The sequence below is a fragment of the Drosophila erecta genome, unplaced genomic scaffold, assembly GCF_003286155.1.
Source record: "Drosophila erecta strain 14021-0224.00,06,07 unplaced genomic scaffold, DereRS2 tig00000092-arrow-pilon, whole genome shotgun sequence".
NCBI classification, from domain to species: domain Eukaryota; kingdom Metazoa; phylum Arthropoda; class Insecta; order Diptera; family Drosophilidae; genus Drosophila; species Drosophila erecta.
This window is the reverse complement of record NW_020825207.1, coordinates 6,643,152-6,670,801: the sequence shown is the minus strand read 5'-3', so window position 1 is coordinate 6,670,801 and position 27,650 is coordinate 6,643,152. Positions and strand designations below refer to the sequence as shown.

Below are 27,650 nucleotides of genomic sequence, written 5' to 3'. Positions count from 1 at the left end.
TTAGTTCATAAATTTTTTAAGTTTCAGTAACTTGTTTGGAAACGTTTTATTATAAATACTTCTCATTATCATATTTCAATTGCATTAAATAATTTGAAATATATGCATGTATGTACGTTGTGTTTGCATTTTGTTTTAGTTTAGTTGTTAGTTTATACTTTTGGTTTAGAATGTCTTCCCGTCTTCTTGTGAAGCAAAGCTCAATGATATGATTCACGCTGAAAGGTGATTTAACGACTTTTTATTATTTCAATAATTTTGCAGTTTATAAAGTTTGCGTGATCCTGTGTTTCATTTTGTTTTCGTTTTTTTTTTTTTGTTTTTTTTTTGGATGTGCTTGAGTTGCAATAGTTTTGTTTGGGTACTTCCTTGGAAAATCGCTTCAGATGCAGAACAAAATCGAAATTATCCATCATAATCGGTTTGGTTGTGGAACCTTAAGTACTGCGACTAGTTAATGGGGTATTGATTTTAAATTTCCTTCTTTTTCGCCATTTAATTATTCTCTTATTTTTCGACTATTACGATACAACGGCTAGTGTTTGTTATCATTTTATAAATTAAAATTAGTTAGGTTTATCTACATATGCTCTCGCTTCTCTCTGTATTTATCTTATTATCTTTCCATATAATTCTTAATAATATTTAACTAAATAAATATAATGTTATATAATTTATGCAATTTTTCATGTATATATATATATATATATATATGTATATATATATCTTTGTTTTTGTTTTCTACACAAAATGATGTGTTTGTAACTGGTTTTTATATGTTGGCTAGTGTTTCTGTTTATTAATATCTTGCAATGCTTTGTGTTGACTGTACCTCGGTTTTGTGTTAGAATTGTATTGGGGACACAAATCAAAATGTTTATGCACTTTCCGTCTAAAGTATTAGGAAGATTTATGTATATCAGCCATGCTAGCAGCTCCACTTCCGCCAGAATTTCGTGGAAATCCGTTGAAAATGTTTCTTAGGGATCATGGCTGTATAGTATGGCTTAGTTTTCATGAAGCTTATGATGGACAAACTTTACTATTCCCTTCTCGTATTTAGTATTTGATGGATTGGATTCTCCTTTGGTTTCATTTATTTACTCTGTATAAATTTCAATGCTACTCTTATCATTTCCTCGTTACGAAAATTGATTTTCTGCTTTTAAATGAGTTATGAATACAAATTATTGCAATTTCTTTGCCGTAAAGATAGGTGTTCATCCTTAGAACTTGCACTAATCGGTTTCATATAGGGTTTGCCTTTGAGGATGCCCTTCCCCATTTATTTTCTTCAATTACACAAAACTGTTCAATTGCTAAGTATTGAGACTAGTACTCCGAACAAAAGCTTAAAAACAAAATGATAGCATGGATTTCCTTACCAGAGGTGGTTGATAGAATCCCCATATATACCTGACACAAAATAATCAAATAATCCTCTTTACTGCAAAGAATTTCTCGCAAAGATAGATGTTCATCTTTAAAATTTGCACTTTCAGGTTTCTTGAAGGGCAAGCCTTTAAAGATTCACCCAGTTACAAACTAAAATTTAAATATTTGTAAAAACAAAAGAGAACGGAGTTTTCATAAATAAATCCCCAAATTTTGAGTAAGAAAACCCTTTATCGCTCGATCTCATGCAAAAAGGTATTCCTACGTCGCTGATTTTGAGTTATTTTGGGTTACGACTTACGTAGTAGATCATGGATCTGCATTTCTTACTAAGGACTTTTTTTTTAGGGTCGACGGTTGAATTTTTTAGGCGGAGACATTTACTGGCAGTTTTTCTGTATTTTAAAATTAATTTCGAACAAAGGCTTAAAAAGGTTCTTTTATTACTGCCCCCAAAAGTGTGTGTTACCATTTTCAATTTAATCCTGCTGTTTTATATAATGCATGCGAACATATAATTTAGGTTAATTTCCGTATTATTCTTATTAGTTTTACGCTTACGAACACATTAAATGATATATATTAAAGTAAATTATGCATTTAAATGAGCATCAACTGCAGAACTGAATCGAAAAACCACTAAAAACAAACTCGAAAACGATAAGTACAGGTGTACGCAGTGAAATGCTAGTTCGAGCCCAATTTACGAGCTCTGGAATCGTATTGTGTGCCTCGAGTTCAGCAGGAGCGCCAATCCGGCAGCCAGGACGAGGGGCAGCATCATCCACTGGCCAGCATTCGAGTTGGCTCCGTTGCACAGATCCTTGGTGCAGGAGCAGTAGATGGCGGCCACGTCGTGGGTTCCCGAGCGTCTCACGCACTTGTTGTCGGTGTTCTCGTCTGGGATGTATCCGCATCCTCGCACGATCCGGGTCTTCCCGTAAACTATGGAGCAAGTATACCATTAGCTAATGACTTTTGGGGTTGCCATTTGGAACCTACTCTTTTGCACGGTTTTGCGGCACAGGGTGGGCTTGTACTTGTCCTTCAGGTGCTCCAGCGGCTCCTGTTTGCTGCAGTTCACCTCGCCAATGGAGTACGGCTCGAAGGGATCGCCGCAGCGGGGATCGAACTCGCTGTTGCAGTCGTAGCACATCAGGGCAGTGGTCACTGCAAATATTAGTTATTTATTAAAAATATAACAGGTAGTATCTACACAATGTATCTACAAGTTTATATTAACTAACAACTGGACAACATTTAGGACTTATGTAAGATTTTGTTGAAAGCTGATTATCTACCTATCGTCACTTATATCTATATAATCCTATTAAAGTATCTCTAAGTTGGCTTAAACCACTTTGTTTGGAGATGACGTTTAAAAGCTTGAATTTACATACGTACATATTGAGGCTAAAATGGGATTAACGATTAAATTTTGCATTTTGTGAATTGGCATTGAACGATTTAATACTTATATTTATTCGAACATTTATAATTGCTTTGAATATGAACAAATGCGATAATAGAACTTAAAAGCTAGAGCCAAACATGATGGGTATCTGTTAGTTTGCACTGTAAGTCCTATGTAAATATACAACTTGGCATTTATGTATGGCATGTATGGCATAAAGTGCATTTGTATAAAGCCAAATGTCAGGGCTTCGAGCTGCGTCAGTGTGTGTGAGTCTGTGTGTGCGTGTGTGTGTGTGCGGGCTGCACACACGCATGTGTGTGTGTATGTTTTTTTGCATTGCATAAACTTTGAGGCTTTGGCTTACCTTGTATGCAGCAGAGCACGCCTAACAACAACAACGTCTTCTCCATGAATGGCGACATTTCGTATGAATTTGGTTTGATTTCAATTAGTTTTGCTTGCGTTTTAAGTTGATGTTTGCACTTTTTCTCTGCCCGGCGGCTGGAGCAACAACTTGTTTCTCTGGCGAATTCCCTTTCGTTGGACAATTTGCGCACTGAATCGCTGCTACATCAGCATATTAGCCTAAACAAAAGGAATTTGTATAAGTTAAGCAGTCATTTGTGCGCATTTCCTAATAACCCGATGACGTTCGCCGATTTTGTTGTATATTAGACGACTGCAATGAAAAGTGAAAATCGCCGTGGCGAAAATAAATCCAAAAGGAGAGAAGAGCCAAAGCGAAAGAGGCAAAAACAGAAAGTGGGACGCAGCGGAAAGAAGGAGGAAGAGGAGATGCATTTTGGAAGGAAGCGATGAGGGGGGGTGAAAGGGACGGCAGGGCGACGGCGCAATGCAACTAGAGTGATTCCGCCTCTTTCGCACCACCAACTCCATCCTCTCCGTGAACAACAAGCACTCGCTCTCTCTCTTTCTCGCTCACCGATGACGCGCGCCCTCTAGCGACCCAATTAGTGAGCTAGTGGATCCCATGTGGAACGCATTCGAACGACGCGCTACTTGCGTCGTTAAGTTGTTGTTTTCCAATTTTCACCCATGTTTTTTGTTTTTTTTTTTATTATTTCTTCTTGTCTTGGGATCGACTGTCCATTTAATTGGATTGCAATGATTGCTCGAATGCAGCTACAGCTGCAGCCCCGCCTCCTCTTTTCCGCCCACCTGCCAATTGATTTTCCCACCCAGCAGTGGCAGTTTTTCCCATTTTTTCCGGATGGTGGGTAATTGCTAACGGTACTCGGTAGCTAGGTAACAAACTACCAATACGTACCGCCCATCCAAAAACCCCACCTTCCTATAATCTGCCCCCCACCCCCCGGGGGGCTTTTAATAGTTTAGCCCACGTTTGCGATTTGTGGCCAAGTGGTTTCACTGGGCATTCCATCCCCATACCCATTTTCCATTTTCCTCCGATTGTCGGTTCAATCTATTTTCCTTTTCCTTTTTTTTATTGAAAAGGCTTTGTTGGGGCTCTGCTTACGGGATTGTCCCCAAATCTGATTATATTGTTTAACAATGCTACTACTCTTTATATAAGCATTTAAAAGTATTAAATAAAATGTATGAAACTAGCTAGTTAGAATATTTAGGGCTTTAAGAGCATTAAGTGTATAACTCGTTTCTTTTTGTCTGGCAGCCGTAATAAACTTATAAATAAGTAATAAATATAATCTATAATTTTCTGAAGTTTTCTATATTGTTCAATGTCAGGCACATTAATAAACTTTATCACAATGAACAGTTTAAATTACCTAATTTGTTTACTACCCAAAGAGCTCATTGAACTTCCCTATAGCCTAACTACTTCCAAATATTGATCGAGACTAAGTGGACCCAAAGTTACCCCCTTTAGGCCCAATTTTAAAACCCCTTTTAGACCCCATTTTAGACCCCCCTTTTGGAGGCCCGCTGTGACTTCACTTTGGGCTTAAACAGCCAATTTCCTGGCCACTCAAGTAATTACATTGTCATCCCATTTCCGGGACTGCCTGCAGTTCGTTGGCCATTTGGGCCCCAGTCAAGCCCCCTTCGCCCCAATGGCACGTAATCGGGAAAAGTGCAATGCACTGAAGCCATAGATTCTAGATTCTAGAGCACTGCAGTTGGGAGCCCACTCCAACAATATTCGGGGCAGTCGTGGTGAGCAGGGCAAGGAATATTACGCATACGCCCCGTGCTGGCCAGCAAGATTTGGGTTTCTGGCACACGAACACAGGTATCCATCCGGCTGAGGATACACAGCCGTGCATGCAAGACGTCTGAGTGCCGAGCGAACGAGGAGCCAATCAATATGGTAGCCATGGGGCCGTTGTCATGTCGGCCACTCAATCCCCACAGAATGTCTGCTTCTGGTTGTTGGTCAACTGGAAACTGGCAACTGGCAACTGGCAGCTGGCAAGTGACGGGCCAGGAACAGGAAGAGTTGCAATCGGCAGGCCATATTTGATATCTATATATGCACATGTATGATGATGATATATGGTGGGTGGCTTGATTGAGTGGGCCTGGTTTCATGTTAGTCGCCCATCATCAGCAGTCGTTGTTCGGCTGCATTTCGCAGTTCGCAGGACATGCAACACCCTGCCTCTTCCGCCCTCGGAAAATTCAATAACTGACCCAGTTCAGGTGCTGTTCTAGCCCACTTTTCAGCCACCACCCCTCCCCATTCCGCTCCCCCCCTCGATGGTTTTTTCTCCTATTTTCCACTGTCCGTTCGTCTCCGTCTTGTGGCATTTCCTGCGGGAAATGTTTTGAGTTCCCATCCTGCGGCTGTGGGCCTTTCCTTCAGCTGCTTCTTTTTGTTGTTATGTAAGAGCCCAGACAATTGGCAGAAGCACGAATCTGGCATATCGATTTAGCCATTAAAGAAATGGAACGAGCTACCCAGCAACAACAACAAAAAAAACAACAACGCGAGCGGAACAAGTGGCATGGGAAAATTACTCAGGTGGCACAGGTAAATTCAACGGGGGGCTTGGGTCTGCACTTTTGTTGTGTAATGCCTTTCGGAGACCTCGAGGATTAGGGCATTCAGGGATCCAGGGATCCAGGGCTGCTTGCTGGCTTATGAACTTGGCCAGCAGCTAATTAGCCCGCTTAGGATTAGGTATTGTGCTGTTTATCTGGCTTATATCCGCAGCTATTCAGTTTTATTGGCACACTCTCTTCTACTGACGGTCCATTTGCGCAGGCAACTTGTTTTGTAATCACTTATGCACTGTGTTTCTGCTTCACTTTGAAGTCACTTTTCACTTTTACTTGGGCTGTTATATAATGCCCCAGGACCCCCACGTGTGTTTTCAATAGTTTTCCGCAAGTTTCCCTTTCGGTGCAATTTTCTTTTCTTTTCCATTTATTTACGTAAGAGTGGAGACATTCGCTATTTTCCTGGCTCTCGAACTATTTCAAGCTGATGACACCGAAGTGGAAATGAAAGGGCCCCCAAATGAAAAGCGAAAAGAAAAGCGGATGCCAGAGAAAAAGGGCTCAGAAAATGGGTGGTGGGTGATGGGTGGTGGTTGGGTAGTGGGTGGAACGGTTGGGGGCGAAGGGTTCCCGGGGGTGGGCGGATTTAAGTGCGATTCCAGTGCAAATTCTCTCGCAAGGACGAAGCACAAAGTCAAAGCGGCCGAGTGCGAAAGAGAGGTAGATCGAATGAGTGAGAGAGAGGGGGAGAGAGAGAGCGAGAGCCAGTCACCCTGAGAACGAGCGAAAGAGAGGGGGCACGAGCGCCCTTTTGAGAAAAACCAAGCGAAAAAAGTTAAATCGATAGCGAACCGCGCCACTGAAGCGGGATTATCTAACACGGCTTACAGTCCGCTTCGCCCAGAATCGCGACTTTTCGCCACTTTGCACTGGTCTCTAGTTTTTCCAGCTACCTTTCCGGTCTCAAAAAACACTCGAATTCGTACTTGAAATGCTCGATTTGTGATGCCAAGGGCCTCCTTTTACTTGCTGTGGACTCTGATGCGGTCACGCGACGCGGTAGATGCAACCCCAAACACGGTGAAATTCTTTCTGAGCGCTCCGCCAAATCCGCAGCTGTCCGCAGGCCGGCGAGATTTCCGCCGAAGCGTTTCTCTAGAGAGGGAGAATTCCCCGAGAGAGAGACTGCGCACTGGACACCCTGGCAATTCTCACGTTTTATACAATTATTTTTTATTCCGGAATAATTTTTAAGTATTTTAAAAAATCTAGCTTCAACACTCATATTTCAAATTACTGATTGAGTATTAGTATCCTGAAGAACATCTTAAAAATAAGTTCATGTTATAAATGTCACAATATTTTTACTTGGCACTTAAAGTGCTTCTACAAAATACAAAACATTTTTAATATAATGTTTTCATTTCTAGTATCGTAACTCGTTAAACCTACTAAAACTAAACTTAAACTATTACTTGTATTGTTCTCAGTTTGTTCACAACGAACACAAATTAATTTACAAAGTTGGTTTCATCAAGCTGAAACTGAAGATAACAACCCCTAACCCAAAACCCAGCGATTTTGAATAATTTGGCAATTTAGGTCTACATTACAATATTATATAATAGTGACTACTACTTCACAGCATATTGAGCAGCTGTAAGTGCTTCATTTACAGCTCGCGTTTAATCAAAAATTCCATTGCGCGCATTATTCGTAAACAAACTTACAAGTATGGATACTATTTCAACTATATCTGGACTAACACCTATTTTATTGACCTGCCCGTACATTTGTACAGTAACCTTAATATAAGATATTTATATTACACAGCGACTTCAAGTGAAGTCCTCAACAGCGATTCCATTTTCTAATGATTTATGACCCCAGTCGAGTTTTCAGCCCTTGATGCAATTCGTGATTTCGGTCCAGAAGGCCTGCACCTCAGGATCCTGCATAATAATGCGTTTCTTAACGTTCAGGACCATGTTTAGAACGTCGGCGTTTTTGCAGCCATCTCGTCTCGAGGATTTGCCATCCGCTGCCTCCGGGGAAAAGCCCTCCGTTTCCTGGTCATCCAAGGCATCCGCCTCGCCCGCCGGACTGCCCAATGGGCCCACTGAAGAAGATCAATGTATTGGGGGGAAAGCTCTTGCCAAATCAAGTTAAATACCTTTCTTGCACTTGGTCGTCTCTGTTTTCGGTTTGTCTGTGCGCTTTTGGTAGGGTTTTCTCGTTTTTGGAACATCTTTCGCCTTGCTGCGTTTGGCATTCGCATCAGTGGGCAACAGTTCGGGACTCTCGATGGGATTATCCGCATCCTGCTGCAGGCGCCGCTTGACGTGCAGATTCAGGCGCTCCTTGATGTTTTGCTGCTCCAGTTTCACCTGTACATTAGTGCATTCTGCCATGTTTTTGCGTTTCGAAAATAAAAACAATTTCCAAAACAGTCGACCAGTGTGACCCCTATGTATCTCTTAAAAAAGCATCGTAAAATACATCTTTCTCACTAATGTTTGATTGTTCATAATAACTTATAACGATTTAAATGGCCTTGGTATTGGATGCTGAATCTTTGAGGTAGCCGTAAGAAAGAAAGATCAGTGTAATTTTGAAAGTAAACCAATTTTCTAACTAATAATTATAAACTCAAATTTACATCTCGCGGCAGTGTGAACACAAGTGGATTGAGTCTCTGCTGGCCTTTATCCGAGCCTCACACCCCAGGGATGCATTCGTGACGATGGTATTTTCCAGCGACGCCATGTTGGATTGTGAACAACAGTTAACAGCAGCAAACGAGAAAGCAGCTCGCAGCGTAGAAAATTTAAGAAATAACGCCGTAAAAGTGAGCCCAACCGACCGAAAACATACGAAAAGTGTGAATCAAAGAACAATCCAGCGATAAATCATTAATTGAGCGTTGAGCAAGCGCGAAAAGTACGCGAAATCGACGTTTTGCAAAACGTTCGCAATACGCGTCGCCATTGGTGTGAGCGAGAGCTTGCCTGTGTGTGCGTGCGTGTGGGTGCGTGTGTGTGTGCTCTGTAGGAGAGGGTGAGAGCGTCTGTGTGTTTGCGTGCGTGCGTGCGTGTGTGTGAGCGAGCGAGCGGCCCCTATGAAAAGCAACCACAACAACAACGCCAGCAAAGGACCCACAACAACAACAACAAGCACAGCGTTTTAATACCCAAGTAATGAGTGTCGCTGCAATGACTATGGACGATCAAAGACCCTTGATGAACAGTTACGACAAAATGCCCCCGACCAAATACGAGCAAAACCTAAATATCATAAACAGCAGCCAAAATAGTGGGGCCAGTGGCGGCCCCGCCTCCCCAACGCCTTCCGGCTTGGAGGACACAACGTCGTCGTCGTCGCACCACCATCATCATCACCATCCGCATCCGCACCATCATCACCATCAGGAGCAGCAGCAGCAGCAACATCAGCAACAACACTTGCAGCAGCAGCAACAACAGCAGCAGCAGCAGCAACAACAGCAGCAGCAGCAACATGCAGCAGCTGTTGCAGAGGCTGTTGCAGCCGCCGAACAGCGACAGCGCTTGCTCGAAGGTATTTTGCACATTTTGGTACACTGCTATCTGATCAGAGATCTATCTGATCTATATAACACCCCCTATATACATACATACTCGTTTCGAATACGAATACGAAAAGAAAGAAAAACCACGATCCAAAGTGTTGACTCTGTGTAAATTGTATAAATAATGCAAGAAAACCATCAAGTAAATGTAGTTATTTAGTTTATTTCTGCCCCTCCCCCCACCCCCCACTCCATTTGGGTTTTTTTTGTGCCATTTGAATATGTTTATGAAAAACACTCGGAAAAGAACTCAACGTATATTATGTGAATCGAATCGAAGCGAACACTCTTTGCAACGAACATTCTTTCAGCGGCGTTTTGGTTAACTTTTAAGTTATTTTTTTAAACACCACCTCGAGAAAACCGTCAATGTAGTGAAAGTGCGTTCTAAGGACAATAAATAAAATAATCCATAATACCTAAATATATGAACTAAGTTGAAAGGCAACTGAAGCCTTAAGTTATCAAGTGCTTACAAAGTGTTGTGCAACAGAACTATCTAAAATATGAGTTAAATAATCATTGATTCAATGAGTATCGTAACCAATTATAACCAGTAAGCGGCACTAAGCTTTAAAATTGAAAGTAATAGCACTTAACTAAAAAGCAATAAAATAAATAACGAAGAAGATAAGGATTTGCAATTAACTTTAAGATTTTATATAATCTTAATAATAACATAACATAATAATAACATCAATTGAATATATAATATATACATATCAAGTAATAATAGCAAAGAATCCCAATCGAAGATTTTCCTCGTTTTTCGTCGCTTTTGTGGTGTACAGTTTTCGTTTTGCGTCCACTTTTCGTTTGCCTACGTGCCCGCAGAAGAAGAAGAAGCAGAGAAGTGGAGAGGAGAAGAAGAGAAGAGAGCCAACGTGTCTGCGCCCCCTGACCCGCCCCCTGGATCCATCTCTCTCTTTCTCTATCTCTCTCTCTTCACACTCGCTCTCGCTCCTTTTTGTCGCGCCTAAATAATAATCATATTGAATAATCCACTTAATATGTGACAGTGCATAACCAAAGTGAAAATAAAGTCCAAATTGTTTTTCTGTTGAAAGTGTGCCGAAGAAGTGAACGTCAAAATAATAAAAAAACATTGCCTCGTGTGTTCAACAAATACAAATGTTTAAATAAATGGCGCCAAAATACGGCGAACATGCATGTGAGTGTGTGTGTGTGTGGATATTCGCAATTGATAAGTTAACTTAATTGATTTTTAAACGCTTAATTGGTCGACAATCACTCAATTAACATGCAATGTGGGACACACACACATGCACACATTTGTTTGCCTCCGCCAAATAGTATATATAAATACAAAAATAATTGTTCCGCTAAGTAAATACAAATACGAAGTAATATACATACGTGTTTGCACAACAAATACAACAAAAAATACAGCAAAGTCAATAAACTTTTTGTATGACAAAAGAGTGTTCGAAAATGCCGCAAAAAAGAGAAGGGGAAAAGCTTTTGAAAACCATGCATACATACGTATATACATGCATAGGCATACGAAAAAGCTTCCGAAAGCCCATTGTGTGTGCGTCGAGTTTTTTGCAAGTGTTTTTCAAAAATATTTTCAGTTTTGCCACAAAAAAATATGTATACCAATCAGTCGTCGTTGTTTTCCACAGTGTATGCAAGTTCGAAAATGCCGCGAAGATTCAAATTCAATTGCCAATCAAGTTCGATGCAAATGCAAATGCATAAGCAAATGCAAGAAATCAAAATGCAAATAATGGCAGGTGTTCAAGTTATTCAAGTGCCAATGATAATGCCAGAGATAACGAAGAAATCGAAATCAAAACCGAAATCGATACCGACATCGATATCGTGTCCAAGTTCAAGTGGTTCAAGTTGTGACCCTCGCATCGAATCAAAATCAATATCAATATCATTATCAGCCAGAGATTGACGACGGGATGCGGCCTTTTCCACCGACCATGTCACGAACTTACACGAATGATTGCAACGCATTGGTATGATTTCGTATTAAGTTCCACATAAAAAAAACAAACACTTTGCCTTGCCCATTAAGAACTTGTAAAAAATATATGTATATATAGTACGATACTGTTATATCTCGTGTGCGAACCAAAAAAAAAATCAGTGGCTCTCTCAGCTTGGAACGCCCGTTCTCTAGACCTCAATAGCTAATCCTCCCTATCCTTCGATTCGCAGATGAGATCGAGAATCTCAAGCTGGAACAGGTTCGCATGGGTCAGCAATGCGCGGATGCCCAGCGACGCGAGAAGATCCTCATGCGACGGCTGGCCAACAAGGAGCAGGAGTTCCAGGACTATGTGGTGGGTATTCGCCTCGCTCTACACAAGTTCCTCAAATACTAATGCAGTTCATCTCATCCCCTTCAGAGCCAAATTGCCGAGTACAAGGCCCAACAGGCGCCAACTGCCCTGGCCTTGCGCACTGCCCTGCTCGATCCTGCGGTCAATCTCCTGTTCGAGCGGCTCAAGAAGGAGCTGAAGGCCACCAAGGCCAAGCTGGAGGAGACCCAGAACGAGCTGTCCGCCTGGAAATTCACGCCGGACTCCAACACCGGCAAGCGCCTGATGGCCAAGTGCCGTCTGCTCTACCAGGAAAACGAGGAGCTGGGCAAGATGACTTCCAACGGCAGGCTGGCGAAGCTGGAGACCGAACTGGCCATGCAGAAGAGCTTCAGCGAAGAGGTCAAGAAATCGCAATCGGGTAGGTTAAACCTCAATCAGGATTGGAATCGGAACTTATAGATAAATAAATAAAACACGAGCTAATATAAACTTCTTCACCCTTTAGAGTTGGACGACTTCCTGCAGGAGCTGGACGAGGATGTGGAGGGCATGCAGAGCACCATTTTATTTCTGCAGCAAGAACTAAAGACCACACGCGATCGCATACAAACGCTTGAGAAGGAGAACACCCAGTTGAAACAGCTTGGCACCAAGGATGAGGTTGTGGCTCCAACGGTTGCCACCAACGGTGGCACCAACAAGACGATATCCAAGCTGGAGACCATTCATGAGGACGCTTGCATGGCGAATAACCCAACGAATCCGGACTGTTACAATGGCAATACTAACAACGAACAGATCGCAGCCGTGCCACAGTTACCACCAGCGGATGATTGCAGCAATATGAATGGAAATGCAGCGCGATTAGCCCGCAAGCGGAACTACCAAGAGGAGGAGACCCCTCCAACGGTTGTGGTGGTGCCGACGCCCACCCCATTAGGAAATAACGTCCAGGAAGCACCGCCAATTAGGGAAGTTATCGCCCCACGAACTCTGCCGCCCAAAAAGTCCAAGCTGCGAGGCATTACTACGCGTCGTAACTCACAGCTGGAGGATGATCATCAGCACGTGACGACGCCAGTGGTTGTGCCGATGATCCTGGACAACGCTGTCGCCGGAATGGCCAGCGAAGAGGCTGCTGCCGCTGCGGCGGCTAATACCAGCAATACTGAAACGGGATTGCCAGTGGTAGTCCCAGTTGACGGCTGCGGTGATCCACTTGCTTTGGCGGCACCGGGCCGCATTCTGACCCGTCGTCGATCCGTCCGCATGCAGCAAAACGGCAGCGGAGCAGTCGACTACTCCACCTAAGCGCTGGCGAACCTTTTTCCAAAAAGGGTGCACTCCTTATGAGTCGTCATATTGACCGTTAATTCCTGACGTTTACTTTTGTGAATTGAGATTTCAGAACAGAGAGAGACTTCATTTTGTAATTCTAACCTATCTATTAGATTCTTAATTTTTTTACACATTGTCTTGTAAAATACGTTTATTATTTCGTTTCCATGCGGCGTAGGCATACATAATTCGCGAATTATTTAGAATTCACTGCTATACATACGAAATACATTATGTAGAACTGTGTACCACTTCAGCACATATATCTACAATAATATGATCAAGCTAAATGATTATGCTAAAACTGATACACTATTTATGTTTTTTAAGCCACTGCATCTACTGAAAAAGCTGAAAAGAAAGCGTGGGCAAAAGAGAACTTGTCATTTAGCAAAATTAGGTTTTAATTATCAACTTAAGGCATTTTTGTAATACTATGAAAGTTGTGTAAAATAATATAAAATTGTGTTAAAATAAATTGTTAAGCATAACAAATATTTCAAAAAACCAGAGTCCCTCCTTTCATTGCCCGCCCAGCAAAACACTCGCTGAGATTTTGATTTTCGAAATTATTTTGTGTTTATTATCAGTTTCTTCTTTTAGCACATTAGACAAATGGTTTTACTTGTATTTGATTGAATTCGAAATATGTTTATGTATGTAGTACAATTGTGGCTGCCAGCGAATGTGTTTGTTTCTTTTGTTTCGTTCGTTTGTGAGGAGAGTTTAAACTTGAGATCGGGCTAAATGTTCTGGTGAGGAGGCCTGCAAGCTTGGTATAGTTTGATATTTGCTTTACTCTACTTTCAATCGAAATGTACAAAATGAATATAGGGAGTGAAACAACCTGCGAGAGGGCGAACGGACATTCCGATTTCCAGATAGTCGCATCTGAAACGGCGCTCTGGAGTTCCATATTAAATAGTTAATAACAAATTCTAGGCAGTTCGAATGGCACAAGTTGATTACACTACCATGGGGACATGTGGGGCTAAAGCTTAGCGATTTCGGCTCCGATCGGAGGAGAGTTTGTCTAGATGTACGATAGTTTTTCATGGTAAATTTCAACTAGTCAATGTTTAAGTGTAGTATTATTAATAATTTAGCCGCTAGATGCTGCTGCTTTTACTCAATCGTCTCTGACATCGTCTCGGCTCAGTTCTGTGGCTCGTATCAAGTAGTTAGTAATAAAAAGTATTTCTCATATATGTAGGTACTTGTGGGTAATGCTAGGTATCGTCATCATCAGTGTATATATAAAAACAATGCATTTAGATCGGTTTCTTTTTTCATTACTCATATTTCATTTTCATTTTCGCTTCGTAATTTGTTTGCTTTGTTGTTCTTGAGTGGCATACAACATCTTCGAACGAATGTCTATAAAAAGTATGTCGTTTTCCAAGGCTCCGAGGCTGAACTGTCGGTTAGTTTATCTCTGGGCTAGGCTAAGCAAATATACAAAAGCTACTTAAATTAGTTAGCATGTACAGTACCGGGCGTACTCGTAGGTATATATCGTATTATCGTATGACTGTGTATATATAATTAAATGGTTCCATTATTCGCCTTTACCGATAGGTTTCTTGATCCGTTCTTTAAACATAAACTCGTAGCTAGGTGTTACTTACAAATGTGGCCTTCTTACATTAGGACTAACTCTCACACATGCACACGCACACACGCACACACGCACACCCTACATCCGTGCAATCACTCACACACATAACCATGGGCAGTAGTCGGCATTGGGTACAGTGTGTGCCATAAGTTGTGTCGCCTGGATGACAGCGCTTTGCATTCAGCTTACTTGAAGGTTGCAAGTCGTTTAAGGCCGTTGTTGGAATTTTCAGTTATACAATATATATATATTCATATGTTTATGCAGTAAATATACTTTTGTCCTGTCTATTGGAAGGTCTACACTAAGCCCTGCGCCCAGTCCGTCATAGGCGGCACACACTGTCCGCGTTCGCTGATGCGCATCCGGTTCCGGTTTCGGACGCGGATACGGATACGGATACGAATACTCGTATTTAGCTACTTAAGAACTAATTTGGAAAAGTTTCTCTAGGTGACCAAAAATATTGAACTGCGCTCAAGCGTTAGAGTAAAAAATGTACCACCTCCTGGATTGCCCTTCGTATATAATACAAAAACATATTGCCTAGATCTAAGCTAAACCCATCGGCCGCCGTTACAGCCAGCGACTCAGTATGTGGCAGAGGAGCAGCAGCCCCAGGTTCGCGTACACGGAGCAGGCCTTTCCGCACAGCTTGATGCCGCTCTCCTGGAATGGGAATGGGAAAGTGAAGTTAGGTGGTCAAGGTGACTCCCAAATTTGTCGGTTGCAACTGGGGAAGGGTACTTCACAGCTTTCTGATTAAAGGCTATTAAATAATTATAGAAAAGCACATATGTAGCTGTGGTAAAAATAGATTTTGGAACCCCCAATATACTGGTTTATGAAGCACCTTCCCCTGCCGCTAACCAACTTGATTGCCTGATTTCCAGGAGCCCCAAGGACCCCGAAGGACTTACGTTCGCGTGCCGGCTGATGCAGCTGTGGGGTCGCATGCGATTGAACTCCCGAGCCTGCTTGTAGCAGGCCAGCGAGTCGTTGACCGACAGATGGTAGTCGATCGGCTGCGGATTGACCGTGAGGACGACGGAGCCGTCCCGGGGGCAGAGCTGGTCGATGACCAGCAGGATGAGGTTGCTGAACGGGATGGGCAGGACGACAAATGGCCGCTCACATGCATGGGCTGTCATATTGTAGACAACGTTGTCCTTCTCGTTGAACAGCGTGTACAGTTCGCGCTTCATGTCGCACGGCTTGAGCCGGGTGCGATGGAGCGTCAAGTAGCGCAGCCAGAGGTCATCGTCCTTCTTCCCATGCCCATTGCCGTTGCGGGCATGGTGCTCCGGATGCGGCTCTGGCGGCGGTGGCTCCGTGTCGTTGGAGTCGCCGTACATGTCCGCATAGTGGCTGGACACTCCGGGCGCCCACTGCAACAGTTGTACAATATACCACAGCGCCGTATGCAGCAGCCATTTGCCCACGCGCAGCAGATGGAACAGGGGCTGCAAGAGAAGTGCTATTAGAATGCGCTGGATGGGATTATGCTGGATAAGTTGGGAATAAACTAGGCTTGACACTTGGGATCTATGCGTTCCAGTTAACCAGTCCTACCGATAGCAGCATGCTGGAGGCGTTGTTATCGTTCTTGGACTCGAAGCACACCGCCTGGTAATCGTAGACGGTGACCTGTGTGTAGACATTCTCCTCCAGCAGACGCTTCATTATCGCTCCGTTCACCTCGCCAAAGAAGCGACCCGTCTCGTGGACCCTCGTCGAAATGATCACATAGCCATTGTTGTCCAGTATATAGCAGTCTTTGTCATCCACGGCACAGGCCTACACACATATACCGATTATAAATAAGCTTCCTAATGTAAGATGGTCTAACCCACATTGCCGGTGATGTTGTGGAAGAGTTTGTACAGCGCCGAGTGCTGAAACTGGAAGCCCACAACAGCCGCCGGCGCGGTCTTGCCGCCCTCATTGTGGAAGACGGCATGGCTGGCGGTCACCAGGATCTCTGAGTTGCTCTCTGCAGTTGGGAAGTCCAGCATGATTATAGTGCTAACTATAATGTGCTATAATGCACAGTTCAACAGCTCAACAGCTCAACTTACCACCCGCATCGAAGGGCACGGAGTAAACGAAGCTCTCCTCCCGCACAAAATGTTGGTCCACGGCGCGTTTGTACCAAATCTCATCGATGGCCCGCGTGTTGTTTTGGCTAAAAGTCTCGCTGCATGTGGCACTGCCATTAGCTTAAATTCCAGTCAAAAGTGCATGGGGGTCGCCCCGACTCACCCGACTCCGGATTCCTCGGCAGCATTCGAGTGGAACTCATGCCAGCGGGTGAGGCCACTGTGGGTGGCCAAGAAGGCGACGGTGACGCCAAAACGCTGCTTGAATTCGTTTCTGTGCAAACAGATGCATTAGGTTAGAAGAGCCGGACAACTTAATGTGGCAAATAGCAATGAGCTGGACTTAGACTAGTTAACAGGACTGAGTATTGAAGTAAATTGATTGTGGTTTACCTTGGCAGCAAACCCATTAGAACAGCTATTGGGCTTGATGCGCTTGTGCTAGATTTGTTTGAATGGATTGGTATTGGTATTTCATAATGGAGAGGCAAATATGTTTTGTGGTATCACGTTGAGGAGATATTCAAGAGTTCAAATACATATTTAATAAAGTAGAGTTGTATTAGAGTGGTGGGTGCAAAAATTCAATATGAGAAAGACATTCAGCGACAGCGACAAGGACGACACAAAGAATCGGTATAAAATGCAAATAAAAGTGAGAAAAGAAGGCGTACACAGAAATAAAAAACGGTTAATATGTGCTGCATTTCCGGTGCGTAAACTCGAGTGCATGGCGTTGACTGTACTGAAGGTGTCTGACGAGTCAAGCCTAGCATTGGCTCAAAGCCAATCCCCAAGAGCCTCGCTCCTCGGCACTTACCCCTTGTCGTCCTTGGAGTTGAAGCTGGTATTGTTGGAGAACCACCCGGTGACCCGGGCATCGAAGACCAGGGCCTGCATCAGCTGCCGATCGCCTGAAAATCAAATGGACAGCGTCAAAGGAATCCAAAAGGAGCGGGCAACATGGTTAGATAATGGTTGCAGTGGCATGACTGGCTCTAGTTCTTCAACCATTATTGCAACATTTAGCTTGGTGTGGGCATAGTGTTTGGATAATACATAAACAATGAGAAAGTCCTCTGTGACATGCAACGATTTGAGTGCAAATTCCGCAGCTAACTACAGAAACTACTGGCTAATTCAAATTATAACTTATAGAAGTAATGGGGGTTTTTAGTGGCCCAATCAATTTGGTGTTGCCCTTTAAATCTGCAAGCCTCCATTTCGATCCATAGCTGCGATCGATGCTTAATTATATGAGGAATTCTGAAGAATTCACTCATTCACATTCGCAGGGGAATTTGGGTCTGGAGTTTTGAAGATGAGCTGGGATCAGACTACAATTATCGGGCATTTCCGGCGGATGTGCAGGTGCGTAGGTCGGAAATGAGAACGGTGCTACTGAGTGCGACTGAGTGTGGTTAATCTGTAATTTTCGTGGGTGCACAACTGTGACTAAGATGACTTTTGATATTCGTTACTCACAATAGTAGCTTTCTTTTTCATTGATTGATGGATAACGGCCGGTTGATGAGTTGTTAGCTGTGAATTTGCATGAACATTGAAATCGCAATCGTAATTTCGCACATCGCACATCGCACATCGAACACAAAAACGCATAACAGAGTCTGGGAAAGCGGCGGCTTATCGAAGCGATCGATTCGAGTACGAGTATCGGAAATGGATCTAACCGGAAGTGGACGTGTGGGCTACCCTATACTTACAGAACATGGCGGCCGCGTGCTCCGGGGGCATTGCACTCCGACTTCCCGGCCATCGCCAGCCAGGCTCAGACATACGCTCGAGAAAGTACAGCAGTTCGATCTCTGGCGTTTTGAATGTCCTGTTGCTGTGCTTGCAAAATAGCCTGAAAAGATCATATAGCCTTATTGGCTTGAGCACAACTTCATTACATTGCTGCCAGCTCACCAGTCGGGATGTATTTTCCACCGCTTGCCACTGAAAACGCTGCGCAAGTTGGTGCCCTTTATGCTTATGCGATGGATCTCCTGGTCAGCTCGGATGTCCATGTGACTCACGCCGTATTGCTCCGGATAGGAAATTACCAGAGTAAAGGGGGTCTTCTTGATGGCCGTCCAGTAGTATTGTCGCTTTATGCGTGCCACCCGTTTCTGTAGATTTATAAGAACATACATCAGAATCTAACTAATATAACTTAGTATGCATAACTCTTACCATTTCATCGAAATGATTTTTGACCAACATCCATTTGCTGCCTGTCGACTGATTGATTATAGAATCTCTTATCTGTTGAATAAGGAATACAACGTATGTTATCGAAAAACTTTGAGGAAGTCTTCAAGGAGGCTTACCGTCATCAGCACTGGATTAAAGTCTCTGGCGGGTCGATCGTCATCCAATAGCTCGACTTCAATCATGTCAACGCTATTGTATGCTGGCTTTAATATGTAGCCTTGGAACTGGAATTGAAAAGCCAAGAATTATTCCAAGCCTTTTATGCCAAGCATTTCGAAGGGATGTCACTTACAATTGGACGAAAGTCTGGATGGAATAGTACATAACCATTGTTGGTTACTATAAACGCATAGCCATTCACGCCGAGCTAAGCATAGAAGTGGATTAAATGAGATATATTTATGTTTAGGATCCTAGCAATCCCAACTTACCGCGAACGGCGACAGCAGCTTTTTGATTTCATTGATGGGCACATCCGTGCCGGCCACGCCCAATATATTCGCAATCCTTGTCTGTGCGTGAGAAGTTTTGAGATATATATTTAGAGAGGTGTCGGGTCAAGTGAGTGAAAACGAAACATATACACAAGTTGGACTTTAAATTTTACAAGTACAGAGAATGGTAGTTAATTTTTGGTTTTGCATGTTAATCAAATACTGGAAAATGAATTTGAAATTTGAATTCGATAAATGGCATTGCTAGTACAAAACGCCTTAAGGCATCTCAAAGTAAGATACAAAGATGTAAATCAAAAACGGAAACAATGTCGAATGCAAATATGAGAAGCATCGTTACTACGCAAGAACTTACGAGTACAGTCAAGAAAGTCGATTTCAAAGATTTGTATATTATTATTGTTATTTTTTTTTTGCATTTTGTTTTCTTGTATTGATGTTTACAAAGAATTTAGTTAAGCGTTTTTCTGTTTTAGCGGCTAATTACATGGCTAGCAGAGTAGTACTAAGAGCGTATGAGAGCGTTGAGTTTTGGGAGGCAGTGTAAAACAAAATGTTGAAATAAAATCTTGTTGAAGATCAGAAGAAGGTTCGCAGAACCGTAAAACAATATGGACAGAGAGTGTAATTTACAATATTCGTATAAAAAATCGGGTTTTCGGGGGAGGTTGTGAACTGAAAATGTGTGAAAGAAGCTGTTTACACGTGTGGAGGGGCCTTCTTCGCAAAGAAGTACAGTTGTGCGTGTTTGTTTGCGTTGTTGGTGTCTCGGTGTTTGGCAGTGTGTACATTTTCACAGTTTTTATACCCTTCACAATATCATTTTGGGCGGTGGCAGGAAATCTACAAGATACCAAATGCCGAAGAGATAAAGAGCTACAGGAGGTAAGGACATACAAGGAGTTCGATCAGCTATCGTTCAGTTTTGAAGTGGCCGTTCAGCGAAGCTTTACACACACAGTTACAGAGAGAGAAAAAGTGCCGGAGAGTTCTTAGTCTAGGATTGCAGAAATAAATCATTCGGGTTAGTACCAAGCACTTGATCGGACTGGCTAATTAAATCATAATCATATTGCATCGTAGCTGGAGGTGGGGTTTTGGTGGCATGGATAATAGGCAATACAAAAACGTAGGGAAATTAGGGTGTCAAATTTTCTCAGTGCTCAATAAAATCAGGTGGAAATCAAAAGGCAACAAACAATTTCGATCAAGTCACGCATGCGGCTTAGACAAACGAAAGTGGAAAATTTAGGATGAGCTTTTGCATTAGATTTTGCTGTTGGTTTTGGTTTTGGTTTTGAATTTTGATTTAGATACAATTTACTCACAACTTGAAGGTTTATTTTCGCAGCCGGATTTATATCGGTCGTTAGATTAATGAGCTGTGAATTCGTATTTGTAGTATTTAATAAATCAATTTCTAGGAACGAAAGCAACTTAAGTAGGGTTATTCTAGGGGCGGGTGGACTTGGAGGCGTGGCGGTGTCGGTGGGCGGGAAGCGCGGCGGCGGGGTGCTTTTAATTATCCTGCCATCCTATCTGATCTGGGCCCTACCATCTACATCCTCGTACGAATGCATATCCTGTCCAGCAGAAGGGTATAAAAACTCCAGCGGAATCGGGTCCTCTCGCTTGGGAGGCACAGAGATGTGTCTTGAGTTTATATTTATATTTAGAAGTTGATCTGTTGTGGTTGTTCTTGTGTGCTCTATAGGTCCTCAGCAGTAGCCTAGGATTACTCCGATTTTGGTTGCTTTTGGCTTTGTCAATGATTGTACTTACTAAACATCAATGGGTTCTAACATTTATTTGTTAGGGGAGCGGGTGGGGTGTTTTTTTTTTCTTTTCTTTTTTTTTTTAATTTCAAAATTTTTGGAGAGGGCGGGACTACCAATTAGCACTATATTAATACAGAGTCTAGACGATCGCGGCTCAACCCAATCTTTCTTGGTTAAAACAACAAATGGAAAATTCTACTACTCAAAATGCTAGATAAAATGTTCTATTTATACGTTAAGTAATCAACTAGGCATAGCTATAATTCGATAATTGTTTATAATAAGTATCATAATATTACGAGTACGGTTATATAAAGAAAATCAATATCTATATATCGATAAATACTGGACCAATTCGAATTGATTTCGTTATTACATGAGAATACTTTTGGATTTGGTTTCGATTTTGTGGGTTGAACCCAGTACGTGGTCAACTATAATGTCAAAAGGTTGCTAAAGAATGCCATGGTCCTAGACCATATTAGCTAGATTTATATACGAGTTATAGTATAGTTAGTTATATTATATATCGGTTAAATATGGATTAGGTATGCATGTATGTAGCGCAAAGTATAACAAATCGTTTACTTTATTTGATATATATGTATATATATATATATACGGATAATGTATATACGAGTATATAGGTAGAGCTCAATACGAAATGCAATTAATTGGCGTATATAAAACTTCAATCAAGGGCAGTAAATACGTTATACGCAAAATTTCGTTCGAAATTTATTAAGTTTGATTTTGATTGTTATTTGTTAGAATTTGGCATTATAGTTTGTACCTCACGTGTTTGCAATTCCCAGAGTGCTTCATTTATTAAAACTTCTTCGGTGATATTCTGTGGTATAGTTGTGTATAGTTTGGTAGTAGTAGTAGGTAGTTGTGTTTTATATATATATAACGCATAAATTATTAATACAGTAGTAGTAGTAGTAGTAGTATAAAGTGAGTTGTTACATAGATAGGTTCAGATTGGATTGCTGTATTTCGATTTCTTGCTTCGATCGTAATGAGTTTGGGGGCAAAATGAATTCGGCGCTGCTTCGGCGGCTGCTGATTCTGATTTCAGTGTTATTTCTCTCATTTCCGCTAAGAATTTGGCAGTGCTAACTCGCTTGATTCGGTTTGATTCGATAGGCCTCCCCCGCGCCAGGGGATTCGATCGATTTTTGGTCAGTTTCACTTACCGCATTCTCGCGACGATCGTAGATGGGCATCGATACGGTGGTCATGAACTGGTACACATTCGAGTCCACTGGCTGGTTCCAGGTCTGTCCAAGAAAAATTAAGATACGTTTATAAGCTATATAGCACAGTTAGACACTCCAATTAGCTGAAGAAGGACTACTTAATGTACTTAGATATTTGTGAACTCGTAATGAGGATCGGAACTCACCTCCTTCATCCTTCTGTACTTCCGGCGGTGCATTTCGCTGGGCTCCAGCATCCGGCCCTGCACCTGCCAATACTCGAGGACATCGGCCTTCTGGTGCTCGCACTGGTTGATGTCCCACAGATGATCGGATAGTTTCGTGTCCTAGGCACATAAGAGGGTATTTTGTTTGGGGGAAAAACATTGCTAACCGATAAGGGGGGCTGGAAGGGGGGCGGACTGGCACCCCTTGCTTTGGGGACACTACCCACCTCGATGTCCGCATAGACCTGCGACCAAATCACCGGATGATCGTGCCTGCCCAGGACGAGCGGCCTGGCCATAACCGGTATGTAATTCAAGACCATCTCGCGCACCTCGGCGGTTTCGCTGAGGTGGACGTAGTAGCCCTGATTCTCGCACGCCATCCACCGTATATCATCCCAATTGGCCACCTCCTTGCCAATGAGGTAGGTGAACACACGGACCGGCTTGTACGGCGGGTCCCGCCAATTGTGCAACTCGAAGACCTCGCGATTGTTCTCCGGCGCCCCGTCGCCAATGATCATGATCGCCTGATTGCACTGCGCCCCGCGCGAACTCAACTTGGTCTCTTCCAATAGCTCGAATGCCTTTGTCAATGCAGCGGTATAATTGGCGATCGATTTGGGTCTAAACAGATCAATCCCTTCTTTCAGTTCGCGTATGTTGCCCAGATTGGCCTGGATGTGATGAGTATCGGATGTGTTTTTGTGGGATTTCGATGGTTGGTTGGTTGGTTGGTGTTTGGTATTCGTATTCGGTGGCATCAATTGAGTGTGTTGTTTTTTTGAGATTTCGGATTTGGTGGTGATGTTCGTAATTTTGTTTTTTTGTTTTTGTGGGGATAGAAGAAATCAAATATGCGTTAAATCAAGAGAAATTTAATAAACATAAACAGAATCGATATATACTTGAATCAGTGTGTCTTCGAAACATGGGACGACTGGGCTCACTTCCTTATCAAAGGTGAAGATGTTCACAAAGTCATTTGTACCTAATGTATCGAGTATCGTTTTGACAACATGCTTTGCGATATCTAGCCTCTGTCCCAACATTGAACCGGATCCATCCATCAGGATAACAATATCCTTCGGACTCGTCGCCGCCTCCATGTACCAGGAGCGTAATCGGCAATCGTATAGATCGACCGGTACGTCCTTTCGCCACTTCGATGCAGGGAATTGACGCATAAAGCCAGTCGAACTGCCAAAGAATTGCCACGACAATGTCGGATCGTTTTTGTAATTGTCACGGAATATCTGATCCAAATTCTCCGACCACTGAATTGCTTTTATCACATCCGGTGCTGTGTCGTGTTATCATGTATTCGCGTGTTAATTGTATGGATTTTGTGTTGGGTTTTGTTTTCGGGTTGTGTCGAAAGAAACGGGAAGAATTTTGCAAGAAACACGATTAGTACTCCTCATCTGCTGACGTGTGCACTTAATCCTAGCTTTAATTTAACGGGCTCGGGTATTTGTCTTATTGTTTTTTTCAGGTGTGTGTTCTGGTGGCACAAGTTGGTTGTTATACGGTTTTTGGCAAGCATTCCGCGTGTGTCGGAGCATTCGCTATTAAGTTTGTATAGCAAAATTTGAGCATTCCCTGGCGCAAAACGCGAGCGCGTCGCCAACGTTCGCATTGCACCGCCTGCGGCCGGGTGGGATCCTCGCCAAAGGTCAAGGTCGGCGGCTCATTAGGTACGGTGGGTGGGCCGGGCGGCACAATGCGCTGCTTGGCGCGTGCCCGCGTTCCTCGCACGCATTGACGCAAGCAGTTTGGAAATCGGAACGAAATGATTAGGGAGGCGCAGCTTACGGCTTGAAACCATCAATTTTATATTACGGTGTAAAGCTTATATGGCATACAAAAAAAAACAACTAATTTTACGGTCAAGCGGGCTAGAAAAAAGCTAAGGAGCGAGTGAGCGAGCTAGCTAGAGGCGGTATCAAGGCTCTACTTTTTGGCAGCTAGACAGAGACAAAGAGTGTGACGTTGGTTTTATGCTCATGTTCGACTTGAAAGCATTGAATGCAACCCTGGTGATCGAGTCTGGAGCTTTCGTGTAATTTTATAGCAAGGATACGATATCAAAACGATATCCAAATTGTTTCTTAGCCCTTCCATTTATATGATCTTATATGATAGTTTTCAAATTAATGTTTATATTAATGCTTAATAAAAACGTTTGTATCTTATATCTGGACTTAAATGATCCCTAAAAGTTATAAGTCCCCAAACTCGATCGCATAGCAATTAGAACAGGGTCGTTGCATAAAAACAACACACAAAGGCGGCAAATTCAGTTACATTACACAGAGCAAAAGAGAGAGAAATACAGAGAGTGAGAGAGACAGGTGTAGAGCGGAGAAAAGAGATATACGGATTACAATGATGATAATCATTCCAAACCTCGATCGAACACATTGACTGGCACGTGGACCGAGCTGACGCTGAAGTTGACCGGAGTGTTGTGGAATTCCGGACGCGGTTCCAGCACCACCACCTTCGGCTGGACGTAGATCAGCGGCTCGCCTATATCCTTATCCATGTCGGGCGCCGGGGTGGGAATGGGCGGCACAGGATCGCCGGGCTCCAGCATCTCCTTGGCACTGTAATACGAGAACATCTTGTCCGCCATGTCGTTCTGGTGCGACAACGCCGTGTTCTCAGCCGTGTCCATGATTCGCTAGGGATGATATCGTTGTTCAAGAGGATTTCCTTGTCTATTAGTGCGTCGATTTACTTACCCTCACTGCACTGACTTTCAGGTCCATCATCATTTCGATTTCCTTGGCCATCGAATCGACGATAGAGGCGCCGTTGCGCGAAACGACCTTTGCATCCTTGAAACTCTGTTTAAAAACCAACCACATTTGTTAGCCGAGTGTTAGAGCAAAAATTGGATTATTCCACCAACCCATTGCCATCCCACAAGTACGTGAGCCCAGAAATTATAAGCGGAACCACCCTGCTAAGCACGCTTAGAGGCCCCCGAGGGCCTATAGACAAACCCATTCACATGCATATGTAATATCATAAGCAGTTGGCACCAGTACGGCTACAACTCGTGGGGCAGAAACATTTAATTTGTAAATCCGATTGCGCTGCCTAAAAATAAATTACCAGCTGTGCCGGACAGCAAACTGACCTCGCATGGCCTATTTGGATACCCTACTCTAGAAAGAACCACCATATATAAAGGATTCCAAACTATAACTCTAAACTATTGCAATTATTTTCTTTATAAAGTGATAGCTAATTAATAGGTAACAAAACTTACAAATTGAAAACAAACTAAAGTAACTGACAAACCATAAATACGCGATTGACCTACTGACCCCATTGCTTACTCCCTGCCTCAATGAAGTCAATTATTAATGTTTAGAAATTAAGAGAGTATTATTATGGTGTATTAGAATTTAATTAACGACCAATTGAATAGACTTTTCGAGAGCATTGGGTCTTCGACCTACTGCCGCACAGTTTCCCATCTGGCTGGAGCTTTACAATTTTTATAATTGCCGCTCGGGCGGCCTTTAACCCAAATTCGGAGCCGAAGTCTCAGCCTCAGAGAGACGTCAACAAGGAGCGCACAAAAACAGAACCGAAAACAAACACACACGCAAGTAGCGGAATGGGGGGCGGGGAGGCAAGGAAAATGGGGGAGTGGAATGTGGGGAAAACGGAGCGGCGGAAAAATCAATAAAATGCTCTCGGCAGCTCACCTCTTGCACCTCCTTGCGCCTGGTGATGAAATCGCCCAGATGAAACAGCTCCATGCCCAATTTGTCGGCCCACGAATGAACGCTGAATGTGGAAAATGTTGGCGTTAAATGTTGATTACGGCGGATAATCGGGAAAATGCCCTGGAAAATGGGGCGAGAAAAACTCACAGATTGTAGTTGATGTTCTCGGCTGGCTGCAGATTGACGCACGGTGCCAAACAGACCAACACGGAGAGCAGGCCCAAGCAGAGGCGCCACCAGGCCAGGAGACGGGACCAGGCCATGATTGAGCCGCGCTATCCTCGGAGTCCAATGATCTACTAACTGCTGATGATGGAGGTCGATCCAGCGGGAGCGCGACATAAATACCAGGCGATGCGATGCGATTTTCTTAGCCTACTTTGCAGCTGCACTCACACACTCACAGGCACGCACGCACCACGTTTGCACCACATATCCCGTTAGCTCGGTTTTGGCCACCTGCCCTGGCCATCCGGTAGCATACCACCCGCGTCTTCACTGGATCCCTTCAGATGCTACTCAAGTCTGGCCGTCGCTCAAGCACTGTACATTGTATTTGCTGAATTTTTACCAAATTATTTTATAGAATTTTCCACAGTTTTCTCGCGCGACCCAGCACTTTTCCGTGTGTGTGTGTTGTTGGCCAGCGAAAACTTTTCTCTCTACACTGTCGTGGCCGTTTTGACGTTTCTGTGACGTTTCTGGGCCAGCTTAAAGCTCTGTCGCCCAACATCCCAATCTCCCTTGGCCGGAAAGGGATAACCCTCGAGTCCTCCTTTCGGCCATTCGCCGCACTCTTCTGGGCGTCCAGTGCGCCTGCCCTGACATTTGGCGATTCTGCGCCCCGCACTTGTTTACCTCGTCGCGGGTGCCACAGGTGTTTGTTTACCTGCCACCGCGCCTGCGCCTCCAACATGTTGACGTGCGTGTCCTTCCAGCTGGGCGAGCATCTGTTGCTCCAGCTGGCGCAGGCTGACAGTTGGCCGGAGCAGGAGCTTTCCAGCTGGGAGCACTTAGCGCGCGAGGAGCCAAGGAACACGTTGGCCATAACTTGGATTCGAATCCACTGGCCAAAGTGCCCAACAGGTGGCGTTTTAAGGATATTCAGATTTAAGCTTTCTTTGATATACTTTCTTCCTAATCTTGGATGTTAACGAATTTTATGGTAAATGCATTTCTTTTAACTGTCTCTAGATACTTGGGTTACTATACAGGTTAGATACATTTATTTGTTGAGTTATCTACATTGACTCCGCAATATGCCAACCATTCTTGAACAAGAAATATGAAAAGTTAGGGCTTTTTTCC

At 43.3% G+C, this 27,650-nt stretch overlaps 4 protein-coding genes across 14 annotated transcripts; 1 reads left to right on the top strand and 3 right to left on the bottom strand.

Annotated features, from left to right (window-relative positions):
• Positions 1-320: 320 nt before the first annotated feature.
• On the bottom strand, positions 321-6,884 carry LOC6549163. 5 transcript variants are annotated; one of them, XM_026981221.1, is made up of 4 exons: positions 6,644-6,884; positions 3,177-3,397; positions 2,398-2,565; positions 321-2,340 (listed from the first exon to the last, which is right to left on the bottom strand). In XM_026981221.1, exons 2-4 carry the CDS (start codon positions 3,232-3,234, stop codon positions 2,099-2,101), a joined length of 468 nt encoding a protein of 155 aa, XP_026837022.1. In that variant the 5' UTR covers positions 3,235-3,397; positions 6,644-6,884; the 3' UTR covers positions 321-2,098. The 5 variants fall into 5 exon arrangements, with proteins under 5 accessions (XP_026837022.1, XP_015011646.1, XP_015011647.1 ...); XM_015156160.2 differs by having other exon boundaries at positions 6,742-6,884; XM_015156161.2 differs by having other exon boundaries at positions 1,808-2,340; positions 6,709-6,884.
• A 572-nt stretch (positions 6,885-7,456) lies between these two features.
• Positions 7,457-8,266, bottom strand: LOC6549164. Its single transcript, XM_001975688.3, has 2 exons — positions 7,929-8,266; positions 7,457-7,874 (listed from the first exon to the last, which is right to left on the bottom strand). Exons 1-2 carry the CDS (start codon positions 8,164-8,166, stop codon positions 7,654-7,656), a joined length of 459 nt encoding a protein of 152 aa, XP_001975724.1. The 5' UTR covers positions 8,167-8,266; the 3' UTR covers positions 7,457-7,653.
• Positions 8,267-8,493: 227 nt separating this feature from the next.
• On the top strand, positions 8,494-13,178 carry LOC6549503 (pre-mRNA-splicing regulator female-lethal(2)D). Of its 3 annotated transcripts, XM_026981219.1 has the most exons (5): positions 9,314-9,331; positions 11,009-11,353; positions 11,556-11,680; positions 11,747-12,080; positions 12,168-13,178. In XM_026981219.1, the coding sequence occupies exons 3-5, from the start codon at positions 11,591-11,593 to the stop codon at positions 12,971-12,973; spliced, it is 1,230 nt and encodes a 409-aa protein (XP_026837020.1). In that variant the 5' UTR covers positions 9,314-9,331; positions 11,009-11,353; positions 11,556-11,590; the 3' UTR covers positions 12,974-13,178. The 3 variants fall into 3 exon arrangements, with proteins under 3 accessions (XP_001975725.1, XP_026837020.1, XP_026837019.1); XM_001975689.3 differs by lacking the exon at positions 11,009-11,353 and having other exon boundaries at positions 8,494-9,331; XM_026981218.1 differs by lacking the exon at positions 9,314-9,331 and having other exon boundaries at positions 10,150-11,353.
• Positions 13,179-13,577: 399 nt separating this feature from the next.
• On the bottom strand, positions 13,578-27,410 carry LOC6549504 (voltage-dependent calcium channel subunit alpha-2/delta-3). 5 transcript variants are annotated; one of them, XM_015156157.2, is made up of 23 exons: positions 26,490-27,008; positions 26,322-26,403; positions 25,344-25,448; positions 25,006-25,282; positions 23,505-23,899; positions 22,824-23,273; positions 22,576-22,716; positions 22,367-22,450; positions 21,961-22,017; positions 19,366-19,446; positions 19,227-19,301; positions 19,051-19,158; positions 18,914-18,985; positions 18,647-18,849; positions 18,442-18,584; positions 18,203-18,259; positions 17,538-17,631; positions 16,881-16,991; positions 16,697-16,815; positions 16,472-16,611; positions 16,191-16,415; positions 15,539-16,081; positions 13,578-15,287 (listed from the first exon to the last, which is right to left on the bottom strand). In XM_015156157.2, exons 1-23 carry the CDS (start codon positions 26,603-26,605, stop codon positions 15,195-15,197), a joined length of 3,771 nt encoding a protein of 1,256 aa, XP_015011643.1. In that variant the 5' UTR covers positions 26,606-27,008; the 3' UTR covers positions 13,578-15,194. The 5 variants fall into 5 exon arrangements, with proteins under 5 accessions (XP_015011643.1, XP_015011644.1, XP_015011645.1 ...); XM_015156158.2 differs by lacking the exon at positions 21,961-22,017 and adding an exon at positions 20,718-20,771 and having other exon boundaries at positions 26,490-26,605; XM_015156159.2 differs by lacking the exon at positions 21,961-22,017.
• Positions 27,411-27,650: the final 240 nt, after the last annotated feature.

Coding starts and splice junctions, on each gene's coding strand:
- LOC6549163 (XM_026981221.1), bottom strand. CDS start 3,234: ATGTCGCCATTCATGGAGAAGACGTTGTTGTTGTTAGGCGTGCTCTGC. Junction 2,566..3,176: donor CGTGCTCTGCTGCATACAAG/GTAAGCCAAAGC, acceptor TAATATTTGCAG/TGACCACTGCCCTGATGTGC. Junction 2,341..2,397: donor CCGCAAAACCGTGCAAAAGA/GTAGGTTCCAAA, acceptor CTTGCTCCATAG/TTTACGGGAAGACCCGGATC.
- LOC6549164 (XM_001975688.3), bottom strand. CDS start 8,166: ATGGCAGAATGCACTAATGTACAGGTGAAACTGGAGCAGCAAAACATC. Junction 7,875..7,928: donor GACGACCAAGTGCAAGAAAG/GTATTTAACTTG, acceptor GATCTTCTTCAG/TGGGCCCATTGGGCAGTCCG.
- LOC6549503 (XM_001975689.3), top strand. CDS start 8,953: ATGAGTGTCGCTGCAATGACTATGGACGATCAAAGACCCTTGATGAAC. Junction 9,332..11,555: donor GCGACAGCGCTTGCTCGAAG/GTATTTTGCACA, acceptor TTCGATTCGCAG/ATGAGATCGAGAATCTCAAG. Junction 11,681..11,746: donor AGGAGTTCCAGGACTATGTG/GTGGGTATTCGC, acceptor CATCCCCTTCAG/AGCCAAATTGCCGAGTACAA.
- LOC6549504 (XM_015156157.2), bottom strand. CDS start 26,605: ATGGCCTGGTCCCGTCTCCTGGCCTGGTGGCGCCTCTGCTTGGGCCTG. Junction 19,302..19,365: donor AGCTGCTGTCGCCGTTCGCG/GTAAGTTGGGAT, acceptor TTCTATGCTTAG/CTCGGCGTGAATGGCTATGC. Junction 16,816..16,880: donor GCCGAGGAATCCGGAGTCGG/GTGAGTCGGGGC, acceptor TGCCACATGCAG/CGAGACTTTTAGCCAAAACA.